This window comes from Eretmochelys imbricata, chromosome 8 (assembly GCF_965152235.1).
Source record: "Eretmochelys imbricata isolate rEreImb1 chromosome 8, rEreImb1.hap1, whole genome shotgun sequence".
Taxonomy (NCBI): Eukaryota; Metazoa; Chordata; order Testudines; family Cheloniidae; genus Eretmochelys; species Eretmochelys imbricata.
In genome coordinates this window covers 6,750,837-6,765,304 of record NC_135579.1, presented here as the reverse complement: position 1 = coordinate 6,765,304, position 14,468 = coordinate 6,750,837, and the positions used below count along the sequence as shown (strand labels likewise).

General features: G+C 52.8%; 1 protein-coding gene across 1 annotated transcript in view; it reads left to right on the top strand.

Moving 5' to 3' along the window:
- Nucleotides 1-6,869, top strand: part of SYNPO (synaptopodin) — a gene marked incomplete at its 3' end in the record, with an annotated part of 28,529 nt that extends 21,660 nt beyond the window's left edge. The window contains exon 2 of the mRNA XM_077824671.1: nucleotides 5,128-6,869. Within this exon, the coding sequence (XP_077680797.1) occupies nucleotides 5,128-6,869 (1,742 nt within the window). The remainder of the gene's footprint in view (nucleotides 1-5,127) is intronic.
- Between the last annotated feature and the right edge of the window lie 7,599 nt (nucleotides 6,870-14,468).

The window sequence follows — 14,468 nt, the reverse complement described above, 5'->3', positions numbered from 1 at the left end:
ATGCCAGGTCCCAGAGCCTGTCGGGAATTCCCTTCCCGTCCCCTCAGCTGGAGCTTGGTGGCCACCCCATGGTTGCAAGGGAGCTAATAAAAGGGTGACAATTGGCAGGGACCAAGCCTCAGTCTGCAGGACTTCCCTCCCTCTGGGGTGTTACAGCAATGATCTGTAATTTCCAGAGAATACAGGAATGGCCAGACCCGCGGTGTGACGACCTCCAGCAGTGGGCGGTGATGGGAGGAAGGCAATTGTTAGGGTCGGGAAGATTCCTGCACCCTGCAGGCAATCGGCTTCTTACCCACGGAAACAGGAGACGTGCTTGCCCTGCTCACCCTGGTGTGCAGTCTGATCGAGTCTCCTCTGCTTCAGCCTGCCCCACCCAAATAGACCCATTCCTGCCACTTCTCCTTCAGCATCCCTTGCTGGGCAAAGAGGGAGTGGTGTCTTTTCTGGGACCAGCACCCCCCTGCTGCTGAATTTCTCAGATTGATGTGGGTAGGGAGGCAGGGTGGAACCTGTGACCGTTCCCTGTGCTGGAAGCCTCGGATACCAAGCAAAAAAACCCAACCCCAGCAGTTGGGATGGCCCATCCCTTAGTCATCTGGATTGGAGTTTGTGGCTGCTGGTGCCCCTTCAGCTGGCTACCCTGTCTGATGGGGAGAGAGAGCGGGAGCAGAACCAGCACAGGGGAGTGGAGCCCAGCTGTCAGCCGGCATTAGCTACATGTTTCATCTAGACAGACACTGCCTCTCAGACTCCCACTGACCCTGGTTTCCAGGCAGGGGGTGGTTATCAGGCAAGCTGATATCAGAGATGGGTTCTCAGCTCCTCCTCCTCCTGCTGCTGCCTGGGAGATGCCTCCTTCAGGGAGATAGGAGATTCAAGGTTCACCAGGCCAGGCCCACACAGGGTAACAGGGTGCCATGGCATGCCCTAGCAAGACAGGAACTTGTGCCCACATGCGTGTAAGCGATGGTCACATTGGGGCAGGCACCGTTCCCTCACATGACTGAGATGGACCCAAACCAGCCCCAAGATCAAACGCCCTCAAGCTTCGGAGAAGGGCAGCTCTTGCTCTGAACTTCATGGGCCCATCTGTCTTTTTCAAACACCAGGGTGGTGGTAGATGCCTTTGGAAGCAGCCACATCCCTTCCTGGCCCTCCTCCCTATTCCTCCTTCCACCCCACCTTCCCTCCATCAGTCTCTTTTTTCCTCCCTCTTTCATTCTCCCTCTGTTTACATTCCGCTGTGTCTCCTCTTGCCATCCTCCGGCCCACTCTGGGATCCCGCTGCTGCCCCGTCACCTCGGATTCCCCCCATGTAAGGAAGGGAAGAGGTGGGAGCTCCGAAAGCAGCCTGAAATGAGAGGAGCCAGTGACTATGCTACACAAAGGTTGACTCAGCTTCTTTTCTGAGGCTCAGGGATCCATGCTGGGATGGGAACAGTACAAGTTGCCGCCATGGTCGTGTGATTGTGGACAGTTGCAGCGGCTTCTAGCACGGTTTCCCTCACAAGGATGGTAGTCGGTAGCATATTTTGTCTGAAGAAATTCCCTCTCCATGGGAACTGTGCTGGGACTTTGCTAGCAATAGCTGGGTATAGCCCTAATTGCGGCTAGCATGATTTTGATCCCCGCGTGGGATGGGGACTCTGAGTTGGGAATAGTCTTTGCCCAGACAGAGGCTCTGCAGCATCGACCCTGCTATCCAGATTAGGAATGTCGTCCATTTGGCTGTAAACTTTTTATGACTGCACTTTGTTTCTGATATTTCCTCTAATCAGCTGGGTTAAATCATGGGAGATTCAGAACACTGCTTCCTAGGAAATTGCTCACCCAGAGAAAATGCATTCCATGTCATTCCACATCCTTTTGGACTTGGCTAACAGCTTTTGTTCTGACCCATATCCAGCCTTTTGTCCAACAGTTGAAGAGCCCAGAGGCCCATGAATGGATTTTCGGTGGGTTAAGAGTCACGCGATTGGCATGTTTTCAGGACTTCCATGGAGCTAAGTGGGTGCTATTCTAGGAAGCCTGTGGCTTAATTAGATTGAGCCACTGCTTCAGGCTGCATCTGACAGGCCAAAACATATACAGCTTTCCCGGCAGACGCTGCCCTCTTGTGTTGCTTCAAAACCCAACAAAACATTGCAGTGACAGAGCTCATCAGCCACCCAAGGGGTTACCCACGGGTGCTGCTGTGACATTTCCAGCTAAAGCAGGGTTTATTTTCCTAACTTGATGTTGGCTGCGTGCATTGTGGTCAGCCAACGCTTGGACAGTCTAAAGAGCGAGGGGAGTCTGTGAGATAGTTCAGAGCCAGCCAAGTTCCTGCTCTGAGCATGTTTGTGCAGGGTGGTTGAAACCAAATGAACTGCAACCTGAAACCTTTTGAAGTCTTTCAATAAATTCCTTTCCAATACAGTCACTGCAACCATAAAGCAAAGCTCGACACACACACTAGAAAGAAGACAGGGACGCAATCACCCAGTGGTTGTCTTTGTTGTTTGTTTTTCAAAGTCACTGTTATGTTGCAAGGAGTGAAGGAATCAGGGGCTTTTCTGTCTTCCCAAAAGCAATGCATGGTCTTAGAAGGCAGCGAGGTGTAGAAGGCAGCGAGGTGCTCTCCCAAGCAGGTTCACATGAACAACAGATCACTTCTTTCTGCAGACAGGCGTGGAAAGTGATGGAAGCTGCCAGACTGCTGCAGCCAGGGGTAGACTTCCCATAACGCGATCAGAAGGCTTCTGTTCCAATTCCTGTCTGCTTGTTTTGATTACATTAAAGCCACCCACTATGGACGTCTGGTATAGATCTAGTTCCCTGACTGCCCGCTCCACGGCAATGTATAACCAATGCAGTTACCCCCCACTGCCCCCTATCACTCGGATGCTAGCCCCCAGCGATGCATTGCCCGGGGTCAAGAGCAGGGATGGGTGAAACGGTGCCCTGTGCCTGAACTGAAGTTTCCCAGGGTTGGCAGAACTTCGGAGAATCTTTTATAAACTGATTCCCCACCCAACTCAGGCGCTTCCTGCTTTTAGCTGGGGCCAGAAGTGGAATTGTTGTAACAACACAAGACAATTCTTGCAGGATCCCGTGGAGCCAGGGAGTGCTGGAAAGCATCCAAGAAATACTGCCCGGGTTAAACTGCCAGTCCCGTCTCTAAGCCAATAGGGTGCCGAGAAGCATCCAGGCTTTTTGTGCTGCCCTGGACCAAACCTCTGGAGCTTCTCCTGCATGTTAATCTCTGGGGATGGAGGCTTGCGTTGATTTCTCATCTCTAGTGTATGGGTAGTGCCAACCACCAGGTACAGGCTGCCTCCAGTTGCAGTGTTGAGGCAAAGGCCTAGTTTAAGCGAGCGGAGGCTGTGATGCTGGGGAACACGCTCACGCAGAGCAAGAAACGACTCCCGGTTTGAAAGGGCTGCACAGCGATGAAGTATGGCTGTTGCCGGGTGAACCTCTCAGGGCTGCAGACAGCAGGGTGCCATCTTGGGAATCTCTCCACTCAGTGGGAGTTGAGGGTGCTCAGCACCTCCGGCTGTTGCTCTTCTCCTTGCCAGACAAGGCCCCTAGGGTGTGTCTACACTGCAATAGACCCCCGCGGCTGGCCTGTGCCAGCTGACTCGGGCTTGCGGGGCTCGGGCTAAGGAGCTGCTTAATTGTGGTGTAGAGGGTTAGGCTGCAGCCCGAGCTCTGGGACCCTCCCACCTTGCAGGGTGCTAGAACCTGCACCCCAGCGAATGGAGGTCTATGACTGAGTTGTAGCAGTAGACTGGATTTGATGACCCAGGAGCTACCTGTGTTCTTAAGACATTCCAGGGCTTGTTCCTTTCTCTGAGTGTATCCCTCTGTGTGAAAGGAACAGCCCTATAGACCCTCCTGATGCTGGAGCAGCCACCTGCCTCTTGGTTCAGATCCTGGAAGATGCTGCGTAGCCCAGACCAGTGGTGATGTGGGGGCTGCCATTGGGAAATCTCCTGTCCCTGCCACTTCCCATGCGGTGGAGAAGACAAACTGTACAGGCCCCGTCCCCACGTTCTGTCTCCCCTCTGAGCCTGCTGCACTGGGCTGTTGGCTATTGGTATTCATCTGTATCCCTGAACGTTACTGCAAATCAGCATAATTGCACAGCACAGCCTTGCCTTGCAACGGTGGCTCCAACCTGCATTCTGTTCAAAATCCCGTTTCTCACCAGTGTTCTGAAACCTTGTCTTTGAGGGGGTTGCAGGGCAGGGGATGGAACGGGAGGCATCACGCCAGTAGGTTCCATTATACTCAGCGGCTCACAGGCTGGCAGGGGCTGGATGCACCTCACCCCACTGGGGTGCACCCCCTGTTCTGCAGCTACCGTGCTAGCAAATGTAGGAGCATCATGGACAGGATCTAGATGGAGCCCTATCCCATGCTCCCCAGCTGGAAATACCGTCATTGCAACATAGGGCTAGGGAGATGGGGAGAGAAGGAGGATCTCTGACGCTCCACAATAGAGGCTCAATATCCCCTTCCCCCACCACACACAAGAGATACTTCTTGAGTTGCAGTGCGAGGGATTTAATTTTCCGTGCTATAATGGAAAGTCTTGCAACACCCCCCATTCAGTCCTCACGGCTATCCAAGGATGCAGTCTGCAGCTGTCAGTCACCCGAGGGGCCACCTAGATCTCCCTTTTTTTGAAGACTAATTCTCCTAAATTCTATCATCTTCCAGGATCTGCACCACAGCCCTTTGTTTATTGTCCCTGCAGTGCAATCCCCATTATACACCACACGTACCTACAGGGGAGCATGTTTGGTCAACATCCCCCTGCCGCCCTCTTGTTCCTAAACTACAAGGCAGGGGGGATTTTGTCACTGATTTGCTCAAAGCATCTTGCTTTGATGTGTGTTGAGTTCTTGCCGGCTTTAGTGTTTTGTTGGCTTCTGTACTGGGCTTTAGCTCACTCAGTTTTAGAGACTCACAGCAGTAAGGAAAGCGATTCAAATGCAAGATTCGTCCTGTCCAACATGAGCAGAGAGGAGGTGTGTGTGTATAAGTAAATAAGCAGAGATAAATGGAGTTTTACATTCTTCAGGCTCCTTGGTCCCTCCTTGTTCATACTATCCTCTCTTTGTTTTCTCCTTCCAGATCTCTCCAGGAGTGCCAGTCTCTCAGAGAAGGAGCTGAAAGAGGCTAAAGCCAGGAGCCAGAAAATCGCAGCCCAACTAACGAACCCACCCAGCTCAAACTCCAAAGGTGTGCTGCTCTTCAACAGGCGCAAGCAGAGAGTGAATGCGTTCACTTTGGCAAGCACCAGAAAAAGTGGGGAGGAAGCAGCCACAAAAGGCAGCCCAAGAGCTCTTCAGTGCAGCCTCCCAAACCAGGGGAAATTGCTGCATTTGAGACAGACTTTAGAAAGCAGCAAAGAACTGAAAGAATTACTCTGCGCGGAAGCCCCTGGACTGCAGATCCTTAAAGGCAACATGGAAGAATATGAGGAAAACACCTGCCTAGAGAAAACACAGTCCCCGCCAAAGAATGAAGTCAAAAGTGAGGAGATCCTTCCCCAAACAATCCCAGTGCCGTCCCTCAAGGAGTCTCCTAGTGGAGACATACAGCAGGTCCCTCTAACTATCTACTTAAAGGAGAACATAAAGGTGGCATCAACCAATGGAGTGCAAGAACCTAGCGCCAATGAGCATGAACATGACAGCGAGAACAACGCACCAGTTCTCATCCAGGAGCAGACGGCCCCAGTTATCGACAAGGAGCAGAATGGAGAAGTTATCAACAAAGAGCAGAATGTGCCCATGACTGAGAAAGAGACGGCTGTTCCAGTTACCAGCAAAGAGACGGCTGTTCCGCTTGCCAGCAAAGAGACGGCTGTTCCGGTTACTGGCAAAGAGTGGAATGGGGGGCCCAATAAACAATATTATGAAGTTCACCTCACTTTGGCTAAACCAATGCCAGTGAAGAACAGAACAGCAAGACCGTTTGGGACTCAATCATCAGCTACAACAAGCCAACCAACGGAGAAAAGCCCTGGGGTAGAACTTCCTCCGCCCCCCACCTATGCAGAGACCTTGTTCAGTCCACCTCCAGTAACTAGGGTTAGGTCACCTCCTGCGTATTCAGCCTTGTATCCTAGTGCAGAACAGAAGCCTCTCATTCTGCAAGGGCCTCACCATGGAGAAAGCAGATCTACACCCTTGCATAAAACAGGAATATTAGAGGAGTCCGTAACCCGGAGAACAACTAAAAAATCCATGTTCACCTTTGTTGAAAAGCCAAAGGTGGCTCCTAACCCAGATCTTTTGAACTTAGTGCAGAATGCAGATGTAAGGAAGAAGCAGAAGGAGCAAGGAGAACCAGTCCCAGAGGAAGAACCATTTGCTCTTGGGGCAGAAGCTTCCAACTTTCTGCATCAGAATGCACTGAAAGGTGGGCTTCACCGGGATTCTTCAGACAATGCCCCAGAGTGGTCTTCATGCCTGAAGTCCCCAAGCATACAGCCTAAGCCTCAAATGAAACCCAATCAAAACCTAACCGAAGCGAAAGGAAAAGGAGCTGAACTGTTTGCCAGAAGGCAGTCAAGGATGGAGAAGTATGTCATTGAGTCCCCAGCACACCCTGGCTTGGCCAGGTCACCTTCGCCCACCATGTCTCTGCCTCCATCCTGGAAGTATGCTTCCAATATTCATGTAACACCCATGGTCTTCAAACACCCACCCAAGAGTCCAGCCAGGTCATCAAAAACTCCCCCAGCATCTTTGTACAACAGCAACGTCGCGGAGAGTGAGATTTCCCAACAGGAGCTGGAAATCTCAAAGCAGCAGCCATACCAGCTCCAATCATCTTTGTTCATCCTATCCCCAGCTAAAGAACCGGTGAGGTCTTTGCCAAGAGGGGCACCACCGCCACAAGCCGTGTTTCCCAACTCTAATTCTTACACGAGACATACCTCGTGCCCAACGTCTCCCTTGACACCTTCCCCTGTTTTTCATTCTCCTGCTCTGTCAAGTTCAAGCAGGCCAACATATGGTCCTCTTTGTCCAGCCTCTGGGACTGTGCTTATTGCCCAAGACATCAGAACAAGTGCCCCACCAGAAGCTCCCTTTGCATCCCCTTCCAGAGTTTTGTCACCAAGAGCCAAAGGAGTCTTCCAAGCTCCGAGACCTTCTTATTCCACCAGGAATGCAGGGATTGAACCCCAGGTGTGGAAACCTTCTTTTTACTTCAAGTAATGGGGTTAGAATGCGTGTTTTTGGGGTTCCTCAACTGGCCACAATCATGTCTAACTGGTGATTGATGTGCAGAAAACCAAACAAACCCAAACTAACCAACCAATAGCTTGGAGGTTTTGAATGCAAAGAACGTGCCCTTCTGTAGCCAGCCCTCCTCTGCCAGCTGTTGGCTCATTATGGTCCTGAGGATGTTGAACTGAGCAAGAGGAGCAGAGTCTGGGCTGTATCTGATGCAGGGCCAGGCCAGGGGAGGAGGAGTGCCGTGTAGCCTAAAGCCTACAGAGAGAGCTAGATGCTTGTTGAGTCAGCCCAGCCCAGTCCATGTAATGAGAGCTGGACAGTTTTGCAGACTGGATTCTGGAGGGAGAGAGAAGCAGCAGATGCATCCTCTGAGTTTAATAAGACCCCCAGTGTGCAGACCCTAGAAGATCATTACTAGAAGCTTCACTGAAACAGCAGGAACTCTGGTGCCTTTTCTTTTCCCTTGTCTGGCAACGTTATGGAGCATCAACCCTCTGGCTCAGCCTTCTTCTCGCCTTCTGAATTTCCACCTCCGCTTTGCAAAGCCTTCTGCGTGTCCTCTCTGCAACTTCGCAGGCCATTCAGCTGCAGCCTCTCCTCTCCACTGACTCTGTCATGTGCACCTTACCAAAGGGCTTCCCAGAGGGGGGCAGTGGCATTTCCATTTCTGTCTCCTTTCTTCTCCTGCTCCTGATGTTTCTCCTGTTTTCTTCTGTTCTTTGCCTTAGTTTAACAGCATCACTCGAGGTCCCCCCCAGAGCACAGGGAGCACCACTGCAGCACTGAGATGACAGGAGAACCTTGCTAGTCTCCGCCTGTCCTTTAGTCCCCTTCCCAGCAAAGAATTAGCATCAGATCTATTCGGTGTACGAGAAAGGGGGCACTTCGTACTCCCTTGGGACTCTGTAGGGTCAATGGTATTAGCCTCTGCAACAGGGGCAGAGGAAGGGGGGGGCATTGGTCCTGGAGCCACTCTGCACTAGCCCGCTGGGGTGCGTAGGGGAGGGCACAGTGCTTTCTTGTTAAAGATGGCACAGCAGCTGTGAGAGGCCCGCCACAGGGACAGCTTAGGGCCACAGGATGGGTTTTTCCGTGCTATTAAAGGTTTAGGCCAGATGGTCATCTCGGGTGTCAGGGGAAGTCAGCGGAGTTCCTCTGGATGTACTGGGAGCAGAACCTAGCCGCTGCAGGACCCACACTTGTGCACTAGCAAGTATTATCACACTCCTCAAATCAACAAACCAAGTGCATTTGGGGCTGTGTTATTCTTCTGTTCCGGAATACGTTGTGCGTTCACACACCAAGTCTCGTATTCATCCACAGCGGGTCTCCCAGGCATCAGTGCAGCTTAACGAGATTCCAGGAACAAGGTTCAAATGGGTGTCACTGGGTTTCCTCAGCTGGCCAAGAGCATGATTAACTAGGGCTCGAAACCTGACATAGCAATGTATTTGTTTAAGCCAAAATGTTCCAACCAAAGGTGGATTTAGGTGCCTAGAGGTGGGCACCTAAATCCATATTGAGGCATCTAAATCAAGGCATCTAAATCTAAATCTGATTTGCAGAGGTGCTTAGCCCTCACAGGCCCCACTACAGTCAATGGGAGATGTAAGGGCTGAGTAGAAGTGGTCAGAAAATGGAAGGGGGATTTGGGTAAATTTTCAGGGAAAGCTGGAAAAAAGTTTTCCTCTACATTTTCCATGGAAAGAAAACACTGATGGGGAAGAATTTCACTGAGTCAAAACCCCAGTTTTCCACTGAAAACCAGTTTGACCAGCTAATTTTTGACCAGCCCTAGCTCTGCAAATCAGGTCTCTTTTATTCCTTATATTTAGTTGACTAAATATCAGGTTTAATGTAGGGATTCAGGTTTGCAAATGTCCGAAGCACTCTCCATTCACATTGGAATGTAATGCTCTGCAGTTTGCAGGATATTGCTTCATATACTAGAATGCAAGAGAAAAAGCCCTTTCACGGACACCTAGTCGTGCAAGGGGTTTATTCACACACACAGGAGAGGCTGCTACAGGGGAAAGCAGGCAACCTGCAAAATAACCGTCAGGGATAAGAAAACTGACAGCTATGTAGAACGGTGGCAAGAATTGTTCTGTTAAAAAGCAGTTGGAGGAAAGGTCTCCAGTTAAACCGACAGCTTTAGCACTTTATAGTGTGTCTCTGGGCATGCACCGTAATTTACAGCCAGGTTCCGTTAGGTGATTTGCTAGTAAAATAAACATGCAAAATTCCCACAGCTGGGACACTATTTATGCTACAATCTAACCTGCCTTGTCTCTCTGTGATCCCACTAGCCTGGCTGACACCTTGTTTTGCCAGGCCAGGGTGGAAAGAGTGAAAAGCTCGAGTCAGCATTCCCAAGCAGGGACGCTGGTGAACCAATTCCTGACAGGGAATCAACATCAGGAGCAGACAGGGTAATGAAACGTTACCATACAGGGCAAAATGATGATGTGTTATTTACAGTCCTTGGGAATTGCCAGTACCGCTTACTGTACCTGCTACCTGCCATTTCACTGGTGAGGGCCATGTAGAGGCAAAGGCCAGAAGCGACAAGGCTAGACAATAGAAACAGATTTACATATAAGGCAAGTGCCCATGGAGTAGCAGGGTGTTGGCAGGTCAGGTACTTACGGGATGGAACAATAGGATGGTTACCATATGGCAGGAGGGCATTTACAGGGTCCAATAGCTGGGTATTTACCAGGTGTTGTGGAAGAGCGGGACAATGACAGGGTTAATCTCATGGGCTAGCCGGGTGTTTACGGGCTGTTGTGGAAGAGCTGGGTTTTTCCAGGGGAAGAGGCTCATCCTGCAGTCTTTACTCAGGTCAAACCCCCATTGGCTGCACAGGGCGTTTGATCCAGGTAGAGATGGTCAAACGATACTCGTCAAATAATGTAGTCAATGAGTTTCATGAAATCTTTGACTGTGGGGTGGAGAATGTTATTCACTCTTCTCCCCACTCTAGGTCTGAGCGATGGCTGCAGGGCCTGGGCCCTTGGCCCATCCTTTAGGGAGGGGTTTACTGCCGTGCAGTGACAGGATAGCTACGGTACAGTGCATGGCAGCTCCCTGGCTAGATTGTTCCAGGGAGACACAAGCTGGGGGAGGCACAGGGGGCCACAGGATGTGGGTAACCTCCACTGTCATCACTGGAGCTGCTCTGAGCCAGCAGTTGGAGAGGTTGCTCCCAGGCTGATTTCCAGGCTCACTAGCCAGAACCGTGATCCAAGGAAGCCCAGACACGCTTGCCAGCTAGACGAGGCCTTTAGCTGCTGCAGCACCTGGACAAACCTCATTTCCTCGTTAGATCATGGGTTTGGGCAGTGTCAGATTGGTGGGCTCTTCCCGGGGAAGGGATGGGCCAGTGACTCACAGCACATCCTGGAACAAATGCAGCTGAAGGAGCGTGCCAGAGAAAGGAACTGGGCAGAGAGGAAGCTGTCACCAGTTCGGTGCCTTCCCTGCACTTTTGAGCATGTGTTTTGGAAACTTAGCCTGCGATCCCAGCTGCTGAATTAACCCAGGGCAGGATGCTAGTAAAGATTTTGTAGCTCACTTGGTCTCTCCACTTTTTCCATGTTAACAAGGGTTACTTTCGACTGTGCTTCTAATTCCTCTGCGTCCATTTTCTTTACTGGCTCTGACTACATACACAGACCTCTCGTCTGTTTCTGCTCTTTCCTCTTGGATCTCAACACACTGAGTAGCAAAACTAACAGGCCTGTCTTGTAGCTTCAGGGTTATTATTTATGATTTGTTTGGTGGGAGTGTCTAGAAACTCCAGCCCTGAGCCAGGACCCTATTGTGCCTGGTGCTGTACAGATAATGAGTCAAAAGATTGTCCCTGCCCCAAGGAGCTTCTCTGTTCCAACGCCCTCCTCCTCCATCACCACCCCCCTGGAGGCAGCAGGTGTGGTGGGGAGGGGCCTCTTGTGCTCTGCCATCCTTGGGTATTGGCTTTGGTGGTACTCTATGTATGGAGAAGCACATTAGGTCATTTAAGGGAGTAATTTAGGGCAACCCTGTTGTCATGGGCCCAGAGAGATGTGACAGGCAATCAACCATCCCGTCATGCATTTTGGGCAAAAGTTGGCCTGGTGATGCCCTCGCCCAACCGCATGCCTAGTGACTAAGTACATTCGGCTTCCCCGTGCCGTTTCGCTCTGTACACATAGAGCCAGATCCTCCGCTGGTGTCAATCAGCAAAGCTCCCCGAAGTCAACCGAGTTGTGTCAATTTACTCCAGCCGCAGAGTTGTCCCGTTGGGTGTAAAACATTGGGAGCGCCTTTGGAATCAGAAGTGCTGTGTAAACGCAGGTTAGGATGTGAAGTCAGTGGGGTGGCACAGGGCAGGGTCTCTGTCTCCGAAAAGCCACCCCAGCACTCCTACGCTATACACCACTCTGGTACTTGGTTGATTTGCTGTTGTGATGTTTCCCTGACTTAGTTTGAAATTTGATCTTCCTGACTATTTGAGTGCTCCTGAAGAGGAAAGCGAAGTCAGGGAGGAGTGAGAGGACCCAAGGTGACTCTGTGCCACCCTGCTTCTGGCTGGAACGCTACCTAAAAGTCGCCAGTTCCTGCCGCAATTCTGTAGGCATGCGTGAGCTAGCTTGGAGTGAGCTAGCTTGCTCACAATAGCTGTGAAGCTGCAGCAGCATGGGCTAGCTGCCTGAGTGCCATCCGACCTGGGATCCTGAGTATGTACTCGGGTGGCCAGCCCATGCTGATCCATGGTAATGCATCTTCCCGGCTATTTTAGCAAGCGAGCTTGACGAAAGCTGACTTGGGTCTGTCTACATTTGCTGAACTCTCACCTCCTTGTGCCCACACACAGACAGGCCCATGTGTGCACACACAGGGGCATACACATCCACGCCCACGACTATATCCACATTAGTCACTGGTAGGGCTAGACTTGCCCCTTGGAGTGGCCCAAGGACACTGCCCACCGTCAGCTGCAGGGGAGATTGCTCACCACAATTCCAAGTCTCAACTGAACGTGCCCACTGCAAATCCAGGCCTGGATGCCCCTGCAGAGGCAGGGCACGCCCCAGCATGCTCCTCTGGAGTTCCCCTTGGCTGGCAAGGCCAGACCAGGGCGGGGGAATTGGGTTTTGGAGGAGGGAGGATTTTTATTGTGTGTCTCGATGAAACTTTTCAGTCTGTCCTCGTTCTCTTTCACGCCAGCCCAGCGTGGCAGCCCCGGCTGCACCTGCAGGGGGTACCCATGTGCCATGAGCTGCTTCTCCCTGCTAGATAGCTGGAGAGTCTAGTCAGAAAGCAGCTGACAAATGCTGTCTGGGTTGTGGCTGAGCTGGGTCCCATCGGGCCTGGTAGGCATTTCAGCCCCATGCCCTGGTGCCCTCTGCAGCTCCTGGGCTGGGAGACAGGACCTCCAGAAAGCTGGAGTATTGCCTTTAAAGGGAATTGAACCACTCTCCGCAGGAGTGTCCAACCCGGAGCCGTTTCAGGGTCGGAGGCAGAGCTTGGGCTGGAGGCTGCGTATCCTTGGCACAGCCGAGGTTACGTGTTGCCAAGGCTCAGGAACAAGTGGTAGCAGCAGAAGGTGGCAGGAAGGGCCTCAGGTGGTTGGCGGGACCAGCAGTGAGATAGACCCAAGCGTTCCCGCATGGCCCAGGCCAACATTAAACCATCCCTAGGTGTTTGAGCCCAGCGCCCTGGGGCTGAGTCTCTGCTGTAATGATGCAGCAGGCCTACAGATGGCGTGCTGGGGGTGCTGGACCTCCCGTGTGCAGCGCGCAGGCTAGGAACAGAATTGGAGCACGTCCCGTGCCAAGGGCACAGGGATTAGGAGGCATGAGCATGAGCTGGGCTGAGAGCGAGCCGGGGCGCGTGGATCCAGCACTGCAGAAGGAACGGGAAGGGGGGCACAGAGGGGACCTAAACCAAGGACCATTGACGTCAATGGAAGGGCTCCACTGGGCTTTTGATGAGGCCAAGGGCCCCAGAGCTGAGCTCTGTCCCGCTGCCCACGAGCTCACTGGGAGCAGGAGCAGGATCAACCCATGGGAAAGCCCTGGCCCTGGCTTCTTGTCTCCTCCTGCTTGACTGGACCAAAGAAGCATTGTCCCAGCTGCACCCGGTGCTCCAGGCCCCAGCCCTGCCTCACTGTCGCTTTCCTTGGGCACCTATGCCCTGCTCAGACCTGTCCTGCTAGGCTCCTGTCTCTGGCTTTCCCTCCCTTTGGCCAGCCTGTGGGACAGGGCTCTCACCCGCTTGTCAAAGAGGCCTCTGTGCTTCTGAGCAGCATGGAGGGAGGAGCGAGCAGAATAAGAACAACCTAATGATAGGCCGTCCTGTTTGCCCCCCCCCCCCTCTGCATTCCCCCTCCGTTAGCTTGGCTGGATGCCATCTCTCCAGCCATTGAAGCAGGGCAGCATTTGCTCCATTCCCTGCTGCCAAGAGGGGGCTACCCCGGGTGGCCAGCCCTCCCCACGCACTGAAGACGCTGAGAGCATGATTGGGCGTCATGCCTCTGGGGACAGCCTGGCACGTGCCAAGCCAGCGCTCCTCCTGAGAACGGGACCAGGAGGGAGAGCTACGCAGGGCCCCAGGAGACAGCAGCAATGCAGCACGACGGTGGTTAATGGGCACCCGGCTATAAAGGGGCAAGGGAGGCGATACGTACTGAACACGACCCAAGGGAGGCCCTGGTGCTGCAGCCCTCGCTCAGGCTGGGAGCGCCGACTCGGGGGCGTAGTCCCAAGGCGGTCAGAGCAAGCGCTACCCAGCGTGAGTAAGGGGCACAGCGTCAGAGCCCAAGTCCCTGCCGGGCAGATGAGGGCATCAGAAAAAAGCAGGATGTTCTTGGCTAAAAATGCCTGGATGTGTGGTTTGCTTCTCCCGATCTCCGGGATGGAATAAATGGGCCCACGGTGCTAACAAAATCCAGTCACCGCCCAGCTGCCACCTCCCCGCGGCACAGCCCTCCTCCGACGCTGAGCACATGGCGTGCTCCAAGGAGGCGGCGTTGAAGCCGGGGCTGGGGAAGAGCCACGGCAGAGCTGGTCTCGTCTCTGCTAGCAGGGGTCAGGTGGGTGAGGTTAGCATTGTCGGCACACAGCCTGCCTGGCTGGGAGGTGCTGATTGGCCAGGTGTGTGGCCTCACTCTGGGAAGTCCCGCCTTTTGAAGGCAGGGCTTCCTGGCATGCCATCACATTTAGCAAGCTGCCCCTGCCA